This window comes from Panthera onca, chromosome A1 (genome assembly GCF_046562875.1).
Source record: "Panthera onca isolate mPanOnc1 chromosome A1, mPanOnc1 haplotype 2, whole genome shotgun sequence".
NCBI classification, from domain to species: domain Eukaryota; kingdom Metazoa; phylum Chordata; class Mammalia; order Carnivora; family Felidae; genus Panthera; species Panthera onca.
This window is the reverse complement of record NC_138339.1, coordinates 58,790,687-58,810,241: the sequence shown is the minus strand read 5'-3', so window position 1 is coordinate 58,810,241 and position 19,555 is coordinate 58,790,687. Positions and strand designations below refer to the sequence as shown.

At 49.6% G+C, this 19,555-nt stretch overlaps 1 protein-coding gene across 2 annotated transcripts in view; it reads right to left on the bottom strand.

Moving 5' to 3' along the window:
• Positions 1-19,555, bottom strand: part of WWC1 (WW and C2 domain containing 1) — a 154,452-nt gene that overhangs the window by 33,767 nt on the left and 101,130 nt on the right. For both annotated transcript variants that reach the window (XM_060634975.3, XM_060634977.3), the window contains 8 exons: positions 18,657-18,786; positions 16,881-17,027; positions 15,606-15,679; positions 11,621-11,863; positions 5,059-5,148; positions 3,690-4,225; positions 581-689; positions 64-144 (listed from right to left, as the gene is read on the bottom strand). In XM_060634975.3, coding sequence (XP_060490958.2) covers positions 64-144; positions 581-689; positions 3,690-4,225; positions 5,059-5,148; positions 11,621-11,863; positions 15,606-15,679; positions 16,881-17,027; positions 18,657-18,786 — 1,410 coding nt within the window. The remainder of the gene's footprint in view (positions 1-63; positions 145-580; positions 690-3,689; positions 4,226-5,058; positions 5,149-11,620; positions 11,864-15,605; positions 15,680-16,880; positions 17,028-18,656; positions 18,787-19,555) is intronic.

Sequence of the window (19,555 nt, the reverse complement as noted above, 5' to 3'; positions counted from 1 at the left end):
GAAGGTCAAAACTGGGAAGATGCGGCTGACCACCCATGTGCTCCTGCCCTCCCAGTCACTTACTTCAGGGCAATCTGAACCCGGGTTGCACCCACTGCTTCGGATTCGTCACTGTCAAAAGCGGCAGCTTCTGAAGCACCCGGTCTGAGAGGCAACACAGGGAAGAAGGAGGGTCAGGCTTCCCTGCAGTCACCTGGGGCCAAAGTCATCTTCCAGAAACAGGTTTCCCTCTGGGAGGGCACAGTCGGGTCCTCAAGGAGGAAAGTCTGGGTCAGCTCAGACTCCCTGCAGATTCCGCCTTCCCACAACTGCTCGGGATTCCTGTCTTGAAGGGGCTGCACTTCCTCCAGCATGAACTCCCCCAGCCATACGCTCCTTAATGGCAATCGTGGAACTGGCACTCCCACGAATGTGAAGTGCCCCCAGCCAGGAGGAGCAGCACTGTCTGCATCTTCAGCCTATACCACACAGGGCTGAGTCACCTGGCCATGCCCTTCTGTGGGTTCCTCCCACATACCTGAGGGGGCCCAGGCTCTGCATACTCAGACTTCCCAGAGACAGTCAAGACTCATGGACCCACCTCTGCACAGAAGCCTCATACACACCACTGTCCCCGGCCACGGATTCATCTGACACAGCAGCTGACACACAGGCCACTTTCAGGCTGCACCCCTGGGCTGTATTCACAGCTGGAGAAAGGAAGGATGGCAAGACAGGATTCAGAAACCAGGACACTGTCTTTGCAACACACACTTATGACCTACCCTCTGCCCCAAGAGAGTCCTGCCAAATACCACCACTGAACTCGACAGCAAGGTCCTGCCTTCCTTTGGGGTGAAGGAAGGGGTAGCGGATGATTCTGTGTTTAGCATCCCAGACTTGGAAGCCAAACTGCATGGGTTCAAATCTCAGCTCCACCACTTACTGCTTCATGACACTGGGACGTGGATTTCACCTCTTGAACCCTTGGATTCCTTATCTGTAAAACGGGAATAACAACACTTACCTGGTAGGGCTGCTGGGGGGGACTCAATGAGACATTATAGGGAAGTCCTCAGTACAGAGACTGGTGCAGGAAAACGCTGTAAAATTCAGCACCACTATCCTTATTGCAACGGTCATTCCCAGCACTATGGTGATGCCTTCTAGATCAATCCCTACACACCTGGGGCGGGGCGGGGCAAAGTAACAACTGCTGGACCCTTGGGAGGGGCAAGTAGAAGAAAAGGGAAGATTTCAGCACGAGCTCTCCTGCTCTGCCTATCCCATTCCACTCCTAACTCAGCTCTCCAGCTCCCTCCCCTTGACGGAGGGCCTCAAAGGTCTCCAACCCAGGGCTCAGACCAGGCACTTGGCTCATGCTGCACATTCCTTCCTTCTTCAAGTCACAAGCGCTGGAGGCGTGGCAGGCCAGGCTCAGAGCTACCAGCATGGATAGGAAGGCTCCTGAGCTCCATGCAGTGGGAGGGCAAGACCAGATTCAGGCCCTTCAACCTCACAGCTGGCACTTCTGACTGCCTGCTGTGTGCCAGGCCCTGGGGCAGCCTGGAGAAGAGGCTGGGGATGGGCCAGGCTGGGGAAAGGGATGGTGACATTGAGCCTGGGAGAAGCAAAGTGGCCATCTGGGTGCAGCTCTCCCAACCCGTGTTCCATGCCTGCTGCGGCCAGCGGAGACCTCCCGCCTTCAGACCCATGCATCTCCACCCTTCACTAAACCACTTAAGGAGATTAATTTGTCTGCTGACTGAACAGCGGCACTAATCACATAACCTGCTTAGTGTCGAGCTCAGCCTGGCATCGCTCACTGCAGGGACGGCTTTTGGAGATGGCATGAAGGGAATGCCATCCTGAGACATGTGTGGTCTTTGGCCCACAAGCACCGAGGACACTCTGGGGGAGACAAGGAGGGTCACTCCCAGCACCTTGCTGGGTCCCTGACTTGGCTTATTGCCAGCCTTTGACAGAATGTCAAGAGCTCTTCTGAAGCCTCATTACAGGTTCCACCTGCACTCGCTCCTCTCCAGGGGACAATTTTCTGAAGTTTGCCACCTGCTGTAGTAGGAAGCCTGTTTTTATTTTTATTTGAGAGCACTCAGCAAGACTCCCTTCCTGATGAGGGAGCCCCAGGGATCTCTCGGCACCTCTTCTAAGGAAATGGCTGGCAATCACCCAGCAGACCCTTTAATTAACCAGGAAATTTCGTCTCCCCTCTCCCCGCCCCCCCCCACCCCCCCCCCCCCCGCCCTTGCTCCCACCAGCCCTTGCATACGAAGAGATAATTCTGGGCATAGCGGCCAGAGCCTTATGGCTGAGATGGGTCTAGCTTCTTCCAGCTGGCGTCACAAGGAGCCAGGAGCAGGAGCCCTGTGCGCACGAAGCCAGCACGTCTTAGTGTGGGTTCTGGGCAGGTGGTCCTGACCGTATCTTGTATACCTATACCCAATAAATCATGGCCAGGAAAGCCTGGGAGCCCCAGGGCACCCTGCTCACAGTTCTGACCTTCACATCAGATGGGCGTGGTGGGGCCAGTGAGCATCAGAAGTGTCCCAGGAATAAACACACACGGCTGCCTCACATCCTGAGAGGAGTGTGACAATAAAGAGGTTGGGTTCTGGGGTCAGGAAAACCCAGATTCCAATCCCTTCTTTCCCACTTGCTGGCTGGGGGACCCATAGCAAGTAATATCACCTCTCTAAACCTCTGTCTCCTCATCTGTGAAATGGGCATAACAGAAGTAACCTATTTCACTGTGTAAACCACACAGCCCGTCACACAACATACCCCAATAAAATGTAACTATTATAATATATGCTGGCTGCTAAAGAATTTTTCTCCTAATAAATCATAACTGTCACCATCATCATCTTCTGTTTTAGAGATTCCTACCTGAATCTCAATCTATACCAAAATATTCTTTCTGACCCCATGCAGAGTGGGAGCCAGATCCTGTCATTCCCTGGCTTCAAATGGTCATATGGGTCCTTGCTGCTATTAGGATAAAATCCAAACTCCTTACCATGGCCCACCAGGCCTTAAATGACTGGGCCCTTCCTGATTCTCTGGTTTGCTGGTGACCTCTAACCTGTGGCCTCAGAGATTTTGCTCTTACTTTTCCCAAAGCTGGCTCCTTCTCACCGTTTAAATGCTCACCCAAATGTCGTCTTCCTTCACAACCCAGTCTGAACTGACAGCTCCACCCCCACCTGAGAGGCCCCATCACATCCCATTTTATTTTCCTCTTAGGGCCTTTACTGGTCTGGTTGTATAGTTAATGTCTGTGCCTTCAATGGCATGTAAGCTTCTTGGGGACAGGGACCTGGAGCTTGCCAGTCTTCCATACTGTGTCCTTGTGAGTCACCCTGTGCCTGGCGCATGGCCCATATGCTGACTGAATAAATGAAGGAATCCATGTACAGCCATTAGCACAAGATCTGGCATTTAGTTTTAACAGATGCTTAATATCAGTTGAATGAATGGATCCATCATGGAAAAACCCTTAGCCTGGGACCTGGAACGTAGTGAGTACGTAAAAATAATGTCTCCTGAATGAATAAATGGACTGATATACACATAAAGCCTGGGCAGATAGAAAGCAGTCGGTAAATGGCCCTAATTATCACTGGGGTCTGCACTCAGGCCTGAGTGCAGTTCCTACCCTGCCCCCCCCCCTTCGTGGTCCCCCTCTGTACCTTGGCCCAACTGTTTGCCCTCCGTTCCTGGTTCCTCCGGCCGGTACCTCTCCCGGGTGCCACTGCCAAGGCTCAGTTCACAAAGAGTGGCACTCAGCTCTGGGTCGTCAAACTCCAGGGGGCTCAGGAAGGTGTCTCCAGCCAGCAGGGGGTCAGCAATGAGAGGGGAGCAGGGCGGGGACGGAGAGGAGAGTGAGGAGCGGGGGGACAGGGAGGTCATGGACTTCGGGGTGCCAGACAGGGAGCGCAGGGCCTGCAGGCGGCTGCCCCCCTCCGCCTTCTGGGTCTTGGCCACCTCGTCCTCATGGATAGTGGTGATGCAGCCTGAGGGCCGGAAGCCCGTGGCCCCCTCCAGGAGCAGAAACTCCACCTTGCTCTGCAGCTCCGAGTCCAGCTGCTCGAAGGGGTCGTAGTAGAGATCAGTGAAGCTGGCTGAGGTGGAGGAGTCCAGGCTAGAGGCGGCTAGGGAGCCCCGGCTGGATGCGAGGGATCCAGGACTGCTGCCTGAGGAGAGGGACTGCATGCTGCTTGAGAGGCTGGGGGCACGAAGACAACAGAGGGTGAGGACACACAGAAGGAAATGGGCCACCCTGAACCTCCTTCTTGGCTCTGAGAAGCCCTACGGCTGCTCGGAACACTTAATTTTGTTGGACCCTCTTGACAGTCTCCAGGGGAGACCATGCACCCCCATTTCACTAAAAAGGCATCCTGAGAAGGCCACATGATCAGAAAGTGGCAGAAGGGGGATTCCAATCCAAGTCAGCGGCCTTAAAAGTCCACTTTTTCCCGTTTGCCAAACCTCCACTGGCTGTAGTCCATTTTTACACTATGTTTTCTTGTATGAATCCAGCCCTATTTCTTGATATTTTTCTTCAAATAAACTCACTCTTTACTCTTCAACACATTTATTTTAAAAGGAAACTTTACACCCTAAGTGGGATTGGAAAAGCAGCATCATTTACGACAAATAGAAGGCAAGGATTAAAAATATCTGATGGAACAAAATATATTAAATTCCAGCGATATGCTGTTGCCCACTGAGGCCCAGGCCTGAGGCCTGTTCTCTCTGCGTTGACAAAGCAGGTGGGCAGATATTACAGATGTGAATGGCACCTGACTGGGGGGGGGGGGGGGGGCGGTCTTCTCAGTGCTGTCAGGAGGGCTGAGGGCACCATGGTGCAGACAGGTGAGGGACCCTGCCCTGGCCATGCCACACCAGCCTCGAGTCCACCAGCCTAACCAGCTGCCCCCTGTGTTTCCAAATGTCCACACTCAAGCCATGGAGGACCCAGGAAGGGCAGAGCCTGGGTGACCTCAGGATGCTGGTGTCTGGCTGTCCCCAAGGCCACACTTGTGGCCCACTGCTCACCTTTTCAGCTGGGAATGCAGAGCTGCTACCTGCCGGGTGGCTTCCTCCAGTTCTCTCACCAGCTGGTTCCTCTTACTGTTTAACTTTAACCTGAAGGAAGAGAAGGCATGAGTGGGGAGCACGAGGGGGAATCCAGCCTCCATCTTCCTAGACGAAGAATCACAGGCATATACGTGTGAAGATGTACATGCAGATCCACAAACACACAAGAATTTTCTGGGAGTGTTTTACTATGATCTTTGGGGGAGATATGGCCCCCACATATGATCCTATAGGAACTGCTATATTCGTCACCTACTATATAACAGGCACTGTGCTAGGAAATGGGTAACACTGCCTTCATTCATTTGTACAAGAACCCTGCACAGCAAAATGGTTTTTACCACTTTACATATGAGGAAATTGAGGCGCTTAAGAGTTAAATAATTTAATGCTGGAGGATTAGTGGTAGAATTAGAATTCCACCCAAGCAGCCCTCCCTTCTCCTCCTTTTCCCTCCTTCCTTCCCATCCATTGGCCCCTACTCACCCACCAATATTTGCTTAGTGCCTACCTCATACGAGAACCTGGTAGCACTTGGCACTAGGGATAAAGATATAAGCAAAACAGAACTTGTTTCTGCACTTATGGAGCTCACATTCTGCTGGGGAGGGTGGGGGAGGACACACATTAAAAAAGTACTCAAATATCGAATATCTAATGAACATACTGTGTGTCAAGGTTTAGGAATAAAAAGTACGGAATAGTGGAAAAGAACACAGGAGAGACCCAATTTAGACTAGCAGGTGGGATTCTTGGAGCAAGTGGCTTTGTGGCTTAGCCTGTGCTGTACTGAGCTCCCTGGGCTCACAGTTGGACCTTTCATAGCTTCCCTGGCAGCTGGGTAGGTGGGGCATGAGACCAGGTTCTGGCCAATAGGAGGTGAGCAAAGGATGCGCATCAGGCTGAGGTGGTTAAGAGATGTTGGTGGATCTTCCCCACTGCTCCCTGGAGGGCTCTAAAGGAGCTTGTGCCACAGACGGAAGAGCCTGGGTCCCTGAATGACCAAACACACATAAGGCTGCCTGTCAGCCAGGAAAACTTCTACTGTATTTAGCCATAGAAATTTAGGGGGTTGCTTCCTGCAGCAGGTGGCCTCTCCTGACTAGTAGAGAAATTTAAGCTAATATGAAGGATGGGTAGGAGTTGGCCAGGAAAAGCACAGGGGAAAGAACATTCCAAGAGGGGAATCACAGCAGGGACCTCTTTCATTTTAAAGACATCATGGCTGCTGTGAGGAAAATGGGCAGGAGGCTGTGGATGGGAGACAGGGACAAGAGTTGGGGTGGCTATGATGGTGTGCTTCAGACGGAGCAGACAGAGAAAGGTCATGGGCTGGATGAGGGGCAAGGCCGAGGGAGTTAAGAGGAAGACTGTGAGGGCCCTGTCACTAGCAACTGAATGGATCTGAGATGGCCTCTGTCGGGATGGGAGAGTGATGGGCAGAGCAGCCCAGGGGAAGGGAAGAGTTCCCTTATGGATGTGTGCGTATGAACACTGAATAGGTGGGCTGTTGTAAACGTGGGGGACCCCCATCACATGATGACCACATGAAAAAGATGACCATCTTCTATGGACCAGATTGTGTCCCCTTACCCCCAAAGTCATATACTGAAGTCTTAATAACCTAGTACCTCAAAATGTGACTGTACTTGGAGATAAGGCCTTTAAAGAATTAAGGTAAAATGAGGTCATATGGATGAGTCTTAATCCAATATGACTGGTGTTCTTATAGGAGGAGATTAGGACACAGACATGCATGCAGAGCGGACCGTGTGAAGTCATGGTAGACGTTCATGTATGGATGGCCACCTTCAAGCTAAGGAGAGAAACCTCCAAAGAAACAATCCTGGCAGCACTCTGGTCTTGGACTTCAGGCTCCAGAACTGTGAGACAATACATTTCACCTATTTTGTGGTACTTTGGTGTGGCAGACCTAACAAACAAATGTACTGCCTTAGGGCAAAATATAGTGGGGGGAAAAAAGGGAGGGCCCAGGACTAAGCTCTGAGTATAAACAGCACAACAAGGTTGAATGGACCAGCAACAGTTGGCAAAGGAACCTGAGAGAATGAGCCCAGAAGGCCCAGAGAAGATGCAGGGAGTGTGGTGGAGTGTCCTGGAACTTGGGAGCAAAGATCTGCACCAAGGCAAGTCTCATATCTGATACTAAAGCCCAATTCAGTAACTATCTCCCTGGAGGCAAAATCCTTGCATTTAGAAGCAACCACTGGATATAGGCCCATCTCTTAGGTACTCTCCTGAGATCCTGCATGGAGGGCAGCTTGGATGGGCTCTAAGCAGTGTGCTGGCTCCAGGCATGGCTCTCTCTAACCCCTGGAGTGAGCCCACTCTAAGGTCCCAGGATCTGACAGGGAAGGGGCTCCATCAAGCAAGGCTGTGCCCTAGCAAATGCATGATGTGGGCTGCCCTCGTGTATCCGCTAGATTTATGGTTCTCAGTGTGTGGTCCACAGACCTCCTGTAGCAGAAAGGAAGGAGTGGTTATTAAATGCTCAATCTTGGGGCCTACTTTGATCAACTGACTCAGAATGTGTGGGGCAGGGCTCAGGAATCTGCATCTCCATTAGGACTCACAGGTGATTTTTAGGCACACTAAGGTTTATGAGCTGCTGCACTGGTTGGAGGCTGGACGTTGTATCTCCCACAGACAAATGTGTTCCACTGTCGGCCTCATATCCCCTTATGCCACCCTGCTAGAGAAGGAATGACTGACCTGTTCGCAGAGCACAGCCAATCCGGACTATGGCCTGGGAAAAAGAGTTCATTCTCATGGGAAAACCTAATCATGCCATCCCTCCACCAACACAGGCTCTGCAATGAAGACCAGAGCTTGCTCTAGACAACTGAACAAGATGGTGAGGGACTCGACATGGTCCTTGACCAGCTCAATCCCTGGTGCTGTTCTTCCAGAGTCCTGCTTGGGGCTGGTGGGGCAGGCAGCAGACCGGCAGATGGAGCCCATAATGAATAAAATCCTCGACTCTCAATGGAATGGACAAGACCGAGGGATCTCCTGACTCTCCATAAGAGCAAGCCCTTCAGGCTGTGATGTTGTAGGCTCAAGGAACAGCTGGGGCTCACCATTTCTACCTGCATTTTCCTGTTTTCTGGGAGAAAGGTCATAGAGACGTGTTCTGGCAGTAAATGCAGGTCACACTGGAGCCCAGCTAGGATGCCAAGGGGACTGGGAATCGGGTGGCCTCAACTTCCTGTGCACAGGGGCGTAGCTGCCAGCAGCAACATGCAGGTGCCGAGGCCTCCTAGTAGAGGCGTTGGGCTTAGTAGGACATATGGCATTTGTGTGTGATGCCTGGCACATGCTGGGAAGCCACAGACGCATCAAGCGTGGAAGTAGGAAGAGGATCCAGAAGGTGGAGCTGGAATCCCCATGAGCTGTGGCTCAGTACCTGGGGTGCTGGTTAAAAATGCAAGAGCTTGGGCTACATCTCAGGCCTGGGGAATTGGTCCCTGGGGAGGAGTCCAGGGAGTCCACACTCTAACAAGCACCCTTTGTGACTGCACAGCAGCTCTCAGAAGTGGTGGTGAGGGCCCACGGAAAGGGAGGGGGGGCATGGGGTGCAGGGATGTCTGACTGTGACTGATCTGTGATTGAGGTTTGGCAGGTCTGTGGTTCCTTCCTGGGTACGTCTATTCCTCTCCATCTCAAAGGCCCCTTGAGTGGAGAGGCTGATGTGTGAGGGTGAGGAGCATCATACACTCAGTTGGAGGCTGGGAGGAGGAGACAACGAGAGAGAAGAGAGAGGAACATAAGAAACAAAAGACAGAAAGAGACCTAGACAGAGAACAGCAGAGTCCGGGGGATGAACACATACAGAAAAACACGGGACTAGAAGCAAAGAGCTGTAGACACAGACAAGAGATTGCTGGGTTGGTTTTCTCCTCTCTCCTCTGGAGGATGATCAGAGCCATCAGCACTGTCCCTACCGTTCCTGAGGCTCTCTCCTCTTCCTGCCCACATGCCCCCCTGCAGCTTCCCTCTGCACGTATCTCTGGGACCTCTGGGCTGCCTGGCTCAGCCACTGCTGTGGAGTGGGGATTCTGGCTTCCCTGGACTGGCTGTGTAAACTTGCCGTTCTCAGTGGCAATCGGACCTTTGAAAGACAGGGCTGAGACAATAATAAAAGCCCTTTTGACTGGGCAGTGGCCTCAGCAAACATGGGCCCCAGAGCCAGCAAGCCTGGGTTCTAATCTCAGCTCTGCCATGTGGTGGTGTTGACCGAGCCTCGGTTTCCTCACCTATAAAATAGAGAATAGTCTCAGGGTTGCTGAGAGATTTAAATGAGATGATACAGGATACTGGGTCTAGCACATAGTGGCGGCTTTTGCCTGTAGCATAGGAGTCTCTAAGATAACCTCCAATCCTACTTTCAAGAAACCAAAATTATTATAGCAGGGAAGAGCCTCAAATCACAATCTGATCCTGCCTGCCTTCAGACTATATAGGTATTCAATATGTAGTTATAGTTTTTTTCTCTATCAGGCAACTGAAGTCCATATTGGTCAATGACTTGCTCAGGGTCAGCAGTGGGATGGGTTTCTTTTTTGATCCAACAAGGAGTAAGGCTGCCATGAAATGTGTTCTCTTCAGCTGCTGGCAGTGAGCATCATCAACAGTGAAAGGTTCCCCATGGAAGCTGTAGGGTCTGGGAATAAGTGAGGGACCCAGGGGACTGTTAGAAGAGGCCAGAAGATACATGCAGAAGCCTGGGAAGGGTGTGCGTAGGCCGGCTAACCATTTATTCAACTAACACTGGAGGTACGAGGGTATATAGACACAAGCCTTCTGCCCAAAGTATGCAGCCCCAGGGAGAGCAGGACAGAGTCTTGCTGCTGAAGATTTCTAGCAGGTACTTCAAGGGCTGCAAAACACCAATTATGGAAGCCCTGTCCTACTCCTCCTCCACTTGTCTGGTGGTGGGTCACCCCATCAGCCATCCCTTCCAGGGGAGGATAGAAACACTTCCCTGGTAGCCATTCTGAGAAAGGGCTTAAGGATAAATGGACTCTGCTGTGCTTACAAGAGGCCAGGCAGAGGCTGGTCAACGTGACCCCTCGGGCACCCTACCATGTGCAAGGGGGGTTTATTCAGGTGCTGGAGTCGGATGTCAGCTGGGTGCTAGAGAGCTCAGAAGGCTCCCGAAGGGGAGATGCAGAGAGCGCACATCCAGGCCCCTAGGACTCCTGGCCTGCTTCCACTGAGCTGGAGGCAAGTTTACCTTCTTTATAAACTGGGCTTCTGCCTCTGATTTCACTGGAAAAGAGGAATTTCCTTGCTCATTCTCGCCCCCAAACACAAATGCGCATGTGCGCACACATACACAAACACACACACGTATGTGAAAATCACTACCTTTGCTTCTAAGCTCCTTAAGGGTAGGTACCTTGCTCACTAAAGTCTGCTGCCTAAAAAAGTGAAAGTAACTAGAATAGATTTTAAAGACATTGGGGCAGGGATTGTGACTTATTAATTTCTGAATCCTCCAAACTGCCTTGCATGGAAAATATGTACCAAAAAAGCCCATTTCTCAAATAAATGAATAAACAATAGCCTGACGGACAGAATGAAAGAATGAATGAGAAGCTGAGGACTGCAGGGCCTGTCCTGAACACAGGGTTGTGTTCTGTACATGTGGGTGTGGAGGCTGGGGAGACAGTGAAGGAAATCAAGTCTGTTATCCAGAGAACATAAACCAGTAGCTTTTGGGTTAAACCAAGCCCACAGATGAAGGTGATTTAGCCTTCACAATATTACTTAAAGTTATTAAATTAGTTGTCAATAGTTAAAAATACAGACAATTCTTTTCTTGAAATATGGGGACCTCTGGCAGCCTAAGGCCTGAATTCCCACCAGCCAGAGGTGGGAGTTGGCACCCACGAGGGACAAGGGGGTTCTGTGCACTCCAGTGGGACCCAATCTATCAGCAGGTGGGCCTCCAGCATTTGTATTGCCTGTTTGGCTCCTATCAGTATTTCATTCTGCACCCGCATCGAAATTAGTGTTTTTCAAAGTACAAACTGCAACCCCTTAGCATGAGGTGAAATCAATTTAGCGGGTCATGTCGTCATGTAAAGGAATGCAAGAGAGAAAATATCAGAGGGCTATCACACATAGTAAGAGTATACATGCTCTATTTTGTCCCTGTCATGTGAGTCACTGTCACCGAGTTGGCAAATGACTACTCTACATTATATAGGGTTGTGTGGCTTACGTTAGTCAGAAGATAATTTCTGAAAACTTGCACCCGAGCAGACTTTTTGGTGCTGCGATTCCCTGTGTAAACTCCTAGGTATCTGGTATTCCGGGTGGTGAATCATTTCCCCCAGTTTGCTACTTTAGCAAGTTGCAAGATTTCTACACCGAGTGCTCTTAGAGAGGAGCCCTTACGCCCCAGGTGGTCCCTCTTGCCCCTCCTGCTTCCATGGAAGATAGACCCAGGAGGGTGGCTCCCAGGCCCCTTCTGGCCCCAGCCCAGCCCCACCTCTCTGTCAGCGCCTTGCTCTGGGTGTCCCGGGCTGCCTGCAGGTCCTTCTCCAGCCGCTTCCGGGCCATCTCCAGCTGCTCCACCTCCCCCTGGGTCCACTTTCGGGGGCTGATGAAGCGCATCTCCTTCAGCAGCTCCTCCTTCTCATTGATGAGGATCAGCCGGTCCCTTTCGGAGTCTAGCACTCCGGGCCAGGCCTCACTGTCAAGCTTGGCCAGCTGGATCTTCAGGTTGGCGATCCTGTGGGTGGAGAGGGGAGCATGACAGGTGTGCCCAGCGGCACTGTGGGAGCAGGGTAACAGACTGTGTTTCCAACGTTATGAGGTACCAGGAGCCATGACATCCTCAGAGCAATCTTTGGCAATGACTGTCTTCCCTTGGACCAGCAGGCCATCTCAAGGAACATATTTTCATCTAACAAACACAAATGGTGCCTACCGTGTGCCAACAGTGAGTAGGCTCTGCAGGGGTGGGAACGGGATGTAAACAAAGCAATGTCCTTGCCCTCAGGGATATTAAGGCTGGTAGAACAGAGAGCTGGATTCATCACCAGGCAATAACCTCCTACCGCCAGCTATGTGACCTTGGGCAAGTCACTTCATCTCTCTGGAAGGAACAACAAAGGCTCCTTTGTCATGGGGTTGTGGTAGAAGGTTTTTAGACATATTCCATGAACTCTCAAAGCACAGTATTTGGCACATAGTAAGCACTCAAATGAATGTTTCTGTATATATATATACAGAATATAACATTGGGTAAACTCCCCAAGACTTGTTCTGAAAATGAGCAATAATGTGCTCAGAGTGTCTGGCACATAACTCGTGCCCAACCAATGGCAGTCATGGACCCACTACAATGACAGACAGCAAACCCTGAAATTGATAACTGTATGTTCCTAGCCCAGAGAATGGTGGCAGCACAGTGTGGTATAACCAACTGTGGAATTGGGGTCAGAGGCCTTGAGCCAAAGTCTTGGCTTTGGCCTTGACAGAAGGACCATTCTTTTTTTTTTTTTTTAAATGTTTATTTTTATTTTTGAGAGACAGAGAAAGAGAGAGAGAGAGCGAGCGAGCAAGCATGAGCAGGGGAGGGTAAGAGAGAGAGAGAGGGACATATGGAATCAGAAGCAGGCTCCAGGCTCTGAGCTGTAGCATAAAGCCAGATGTAGGGTTCGAACTCACAAATCATGGAATCATGACCTGAGCTGAAGTTGGACGCTTAACCAACTGGGCCACCCAGGTGCCCCTATAAAAGGACCATTCTTAAGAAATCATTTTGGTATCATAAGCTTCTAGTACACTGCCTGGTACACTGTAGGCACTTATTAAATGTTAAAAGGATGGAGGTGGGAGCTCAATCCCTTAACTTTTTTGAGATGCAGTACCCTCACCTGTGAGGTGGAACATGCAAGGTGGGTTATGAGAACTGACTGAAAACTTATCATAAAGAGCTCTTTATACATTGCCAAGTGCCCATACAGATTAGGTATAATTACCTTTGGATCCAAGAAAGATTCACAATATAACTAAGATTATTGCTACAAATATCCAAAGGAATCATGACGTGACCCTTTAGGATTCAGCCTTTGCAAAAAGGGCTTTCAGCTATCACATCCTAGCCTCACCTGATCCCTAAAGGGTGGTAAGAAATGGCAGTGAATCTGTTGGACAGATGTCTAGAAATAGGATATGGTTCACCTAAGACTGCAAGTCATAAATGTGGCCAATACATGTTGAGAGCCCAGGTCTCTGGACTCCCAGCTCAATCTTATCTGCAGATATGTGGCCCAACCGTTATTTTATAAAAACATCATTAGGGTCAAAATCTCCACACTGTGCAGTAAAAATCCCATGCAGACAAACACATCTAGGTTTGGTTATTGCCCAGCCAAATGTATCAGAGGGATTCTTAGAGTTGATTAATTTAAATTCTGCATTCACAAAGAGAGTAATCTGGGATAAAATGGTAGCTTCCACCACTCTGAGGATGGAGTGGCGTGGACAGGTCTGGCGGGGGCTCCATTGTGCACAGTACACTGAAGGCTTGATCGATGCTTACATGTACTTTCTAGTGGTGCTTTCCCAGTGTTCCTTAACCTTCAGGCCACCTTTGGCGAAGCTGATGAAACTACTAGACTCACTCTGCAGAAATGCACATGTGACAAAACATGGCACACAGACCTTTCGTTACAGCTACCTGCCCTCCTACCTGGAGTCCTGCAGCCTGCTTTCCATTCAGCGGCTGCTCTATCCTTGACACTTAAACTACCTCTGGGTGAAGAGTGAGGCTCAAAGCTGGATTATGGCAGATGAGCCAGGAAGCTCTGTGATGGGAAGCTTAATGGTTCAACCCCAGAGGGAAGATTTCAATTCTTCAGTCTCTCCAGAATGGATCTTCTAATACAGGCATCATTGCAGACTGGAATATATCCAGGGTTCAGAGTGGTCCCCCTTCAGAGGGGACACGTGGCTGTCCAAATGCAGAAGTCTTGTTGTTTTGCTGGGCCTCTAGGGGGAGCTGAAATAATGCACAGTGTTTTTTTTCTACCTGACCAGTATCCAATTTCTCCTCCTTCTGTTAACAACACTCTCAAGTTTTCTTTGGGATATCACTCTTCCAATACTTAAGTCTTTTGGTTCCCACAAAGCTGACCTCAATCCCCTTCCCAGAGTTGGGCACATGACCCATGCCCGGACCTTCAGAAAATTCTAATTCCTCCAACACTGCAACAATAATTGGATCACTAGGAAAAGCCAGGGAGCCTCAAGCCTTAAACCTGTTAAATCTGTTGGGATAGGTAGGTCCTCCTGCTGCTGGGGTTGCTAACCTGATAGTATATAACTCTAGAATTGCTGGGGGTCACCTTTACATTTTGAAAGGAAAGTCTGTTAACACAAAGGCAAGCAGGGTAGAGAAAAGAAGAGAAACTGAGTTTATGTAACCTGATTTGAATCCCTGGATCCAGCTGTGTCTGAAGCTGGTTTATCCTAGGACTTTGGAATTCAATAAGCTGACAAATTCCCTTTTTTATTTCTTCTACTTTCTATAGGATTTCTGTCATTGCTGCAAAGGGTTTTGCTGCTCACACAGAGTTGGCAGAGGGGCAGAACTAGGCACTGCCACACCCTACATGGCCTGGCTTAGAATGCCATGGGCCAGGCAGTGTAACCTAAGGAGGAATGGATGCGATATTCCTAGCTTCATTCACCACTATGCTCTGTGGGTTCTTACCCAGTAAGGCTGGCCCTGTGCATAGGAAGCTCACAGACTTGGAGCCAGATTGTCCAGAATTCAAATTCTGACTCCATCATCTTGAAAAGTCATGAGACATCTCATATTTTACCTTTCTCTTCTCTAACATGGAAATCATATAAGATGTGCTATAAGGTTGCTTTTAAAGTTAAATGAGATGATACACATACAAATGCTTTAATACAACACCTGGCCCATAACAGATGCTCTAAAAACATCAGGTTTGATTATTGTTTTAATTTTATTTGTGGCAGTGGAACCCAACTGCTTAGGAGACTGTGAAGCCACAAAATATCTAGTCACTGGGATCTACAGTTTATAAGCACAGCTTGCTCCCAGTTGGGCAGGAGACACCCAAGTGTTCAGTATCCAGAGGTTTTTCTCCTATTGCTAAAACCTCAGAAGTGCTCCTTCAAACCAGACTACTCACAGGATCATTGGAAAACCCTGATTAGAGAAACTGAGCTCAGCAAGTGGAAAGATAACTAGGCTCTGAGGTTTAACAGATTTGGGTGCAAAACACAGCTTCTACTTTTTATCTAGTGAAGTGTCCCTGGCTCAGTCATTTCCTGAGTTCAGAGAAGGTTAAAATATATGTGTCATAATAGTTATCTTCATAATCTTTGATGATTAAAGATGAGGTGTGTGAAAAGCCAGGCATGGGGCAGGCAGGCACTCTGCAATGGCAATTATCATTGTTGGAACCATCCCGCCCCCAGCCCCTAATTACCTTCTCTTAGCTTCTTCATATCGAAGGCGCAATCTGACCTTCTCTGCCAACTGATTGTTGCTGCTTGCGCCAAACTGGGGGAAAGAACAAAGTGGGGAATTATATGGCCATTGTGGCCGGTGCTGAGTTGGATTTCAAGAGCTCACGAGAGACTTGACAGCTTGCGTGGGAAGTAGCTAAGAATAGCCCCCAATTACCAAGCTGGCTGTGTGATAGCAGGGAAGCTAGTCAGGCAAAGACACTTCCTGCAGGCTGTGGGAAGACCCTCAAATTCAGACATCTATCACTTCTAGAAGAGAAGCTGAGAGCCCAGAATATCATCTTGCAGCCCCGAATGGCTTAGAGCCCATTCAAGCCCCAGCAGCATGGAGGACAGCTGGTCAGGAGGAAACAGGGACAGCCAATATACAAGAAAGGCATCCTGGGGGTGCTGGGGAGGGGCTCAACTGAAAACCCAGGGAGGCTGCAGCCAGGACTGAAACACTGAGTGAGCGAGGAGAAGGTCCTAGAACCTTCAGGGAGGCCTACGGATGGCTTGTAGCTGGACACATGGGTGGTCTGGAGACGGAAGGGACAGCCCATTTGCCATGTCTTTCTGTCAAGAGTGGCAAGAAGCTACAAGGTTCACCCAAGCAGATATGGATATAGCTTCTCTTCACAAGTGGGGACACAGCTATATGAAGAATCAGATAGGAATAGCATTTAGCCATGGAGGCTGGGAGGCGACTTTGCTCAATGTCACCTGCTCTAGGAAAACAAAAGTTCTCCAAACATTCCAGATGGCTATGGGTCAGTCCTGCTCTAAAGCTTTCATGAAATAAATCTGGATGGTGCTCACACTATTCACTACGGTGCCCAGACTGAGCTTTTGAAGAGAGCTGTCTGAAAGCTGCATGTATTGTTTCAGGATGAACAGAAGGAAAGTATCATCTGCTTCACAGCTGGTGAAAGAAAAACAGAATGGTGTTGCAAATCTGTAGGAAGGAAACCAGAGAGAGCCACTGGTCCTTCACACATGCTTTCTGTGCAGCATCTAGAGACGCAAACGCATGGCTAGGCAACACTCAAGACCGAGGCTTTCCCCCCACAGCGTCGGCTTTCCCCCCACACCATCATCTCATGTCATCCTGGGGCCAAGAGGTCTGCAAGAGAATGGAGCTCCAGGAGGCCACGTTAGCAGGCAGGCCCACAGAGAGATACCAGTCACCTCCCAAGGTGAGAAATGAGAAGGCGGCTGCCCACTACGGCAGCCTCCTGGGTACAACGTCTACTCACACTTCCCGAGATGTCTGTCTGGGAGCTCACGTCCAGGTACTGTTTCGGCAGTGAGAAACCTGAACTTTCCAGAGAGCTGCTGCTGGACCACAGGTCAGAGTGGGACCCTCTGTCGATGAGGAAGCCGTCCTTCAGCATGGCGAGGCTCTAAGCAGGGGAGGGCAAGGTTAGCAACACAACTTTCTGGGAGGGAGCTCTGGTTTGTCACCCTCCATGTGCTCTCCTCTCCACTTCTGTAATGTGGTAGGAATCCTAGCTCTCTCTGGATATTCCACTTACCTTGTAAAGAGCTGGCAGCAAGTGGGTGGTTGCTCAGTGCCGGGTACTGTGCTGGGTGTTCTACTCGGGAAAGACTGGCATGGACACTGGCTCTAGAGCTACACTGCCTGACTTGGAATCCTTGCTCTGCTACTTGCTAGCTGTGTGACCTGAGCTAGTTGATTAAGCTCTCTGTGCCTCAGCTCCCTCTCCTAAACAAATAGGGATAACCACAGGGACTGTCTCATAGGACTACCATACTGATTTAACGAGATGGCCAGTATAACGTGCTAGTACAGCCAACGCTCAGTAATTGTCAGCTTTATCATCATCTTACTTAATCCTCACATCAGTCCTCTGAAAAATGACCTAGGATTATCCCCATTTCTTTGCTAAGGGAGTTGTTACATGCAAAGGCTGGCAAATGACAGAGCAGGATGTGGTCCTGGCCTGACTGAAGATGCAGTGCTCTTAAGTGAGAGTCATGATAGGAACATGGCTCACGACTGTCCACGAGCGCCTGAACGCTTTCATCAGGTTGCTGCCCTGGGCAAGAGCTTCAAAATCATTCTGTTTGTCCTAGAGCATAAAGCTCCCTTCACTACATCAGTTATAGCAACCCCGAGCCTGAGTCCTAATCTGCCAGTGGGAACACAAACAAACACAGTATCTCAGTGGTCAGGGTCATTCCGGTGAGGGGAGGTAGAGTGTCTAAGGGTTAAAAGAATAGACATCTGTGTCAGTGTTTATGGGTTTGAATCCTCACTCCACCATGGACTCTGAGCTGTGTAGCAGTTATCTGTATGAAGGGAATAACCTAGGGCTGATGTAAGAGATAAGTGAGATACAATGCATGCAAAGTGTCCAGTTCAGTTGCCTGGCATGTTAAATCACACCGATTATCATTTGTCTGGTCCTCAGCAGAGGAAGAGCATGCAATGTAATTCTTATAAAGATGTTATATTTCGATGTCAGGGCTGTGGATGTCAAAACCATCTCCCTCCGTTTGGTTCTTTGAGAAGTAAGCCAGGTGGCCAGAGCCAGTGACAAGGACATGACCTTTGGACTCAACCAGATGGCTCCTAGTACAACTCTGCCAGTGATGTGACTTTAGGCAAGCCACCTATTGCTTCTGATCCTCCTTTTCCTACTCTACACAGTGAGACTGAAAGCCCAAAAAACTAGTGATGAGAGCTCAGTGATCTGTGCAGCATGTGGAAGTAGTGTGAGTCTTGGCACAGAAAAGTGCTCCAGGCACACGTGGGCAGCTCTGTCAGTTAAGCATCCAACTTCGGCTCAGGTCATGATCTCATGGTTTGTGGGTTCAAGTCCCATGTCGGGCTCTGTGCTGACAGTGCAAAGTCTGCTTAGGATTCTCTCTTTCTGCCCCTCCCTGATTTGTGCTTCTCTCTCAAAATAAATAAAGTTAAAAAAAAAAAAAAAAAAAAGAAAGAAAAAGAAAGAAAGGTGCTCCAAAGAAATTGAGAGATGGGACCCACATCACTGGAGCTCTCGTACCTTAATGAGATCTTGCTTTTCTTTTTCTCCACAAGTGATGGCCTTTTTGATGGCTTTTGTTTCTCTCAACACAGCCTGAGCTTCATCCAGTTTGTAGCTGCCCTGAGCATCAGACATTTTCTTATCGATTCTAGGAAACAGTCAATGGGAAAGTTCAGAAAAAGACAGGGTGAGGGATGAAGTCTCCCCAGAGGATAAGACGACAGGCTTCGGTCCTGCAGCAAGGCTCCTCTCTGTCCTGCATACCCTCCCTTCCCCAGGTCTAGCTGCCTGTGAAATGTCCCACAGGGTGGGGCTGCAGAAGCAACACCACTCTTTAAGTCAAGGGTCCTCTAAGCATCAGCTCTTACAGGAATTGTTCCCTGATTACCTCCCTGCTTCCTCCAGGCTAGGCTAGGTCTTCCCATCACACTGCACATAGCTGGACACTGCAATCATTATGTTGTGTTCTAGTTAGCAGAGCATGTGGTAGTATCCTTGACTTGTTACTAACAGACTTGGGACAGGGGCAGGATTGAAAATGTTTAAGTAGTTTCGGTATCTGGCACAGGACAGTCCTTTAACTCAAGGTCTCTCAACCTCAGCATCTTGACATTTGGGTAGGATGATTCTTTGTTGTGGGGGGCTGTCCTGAACATTGTCCGGTATTTAGTAGCACCCTTGGCCTCTGCCCACTAGGTGCCAGTAGCGTCTTGGCCCCAAGCTGTGACAACCAAAAATGCCTCCATACTTTGCCTAGTGTCCCTTTGGGAAGAAGAGATAGATCTCCCTCAATTGAGACCCACTGCCTTTACCGAGTATTTGCTGAGTAAACACACAAGGAAGGAAAGGTGTGAATGATGGAAAACTCTCAGCCCTGCTACTTAGTAGTGTGACCTTGGGCATGGCCCTTAACAAGA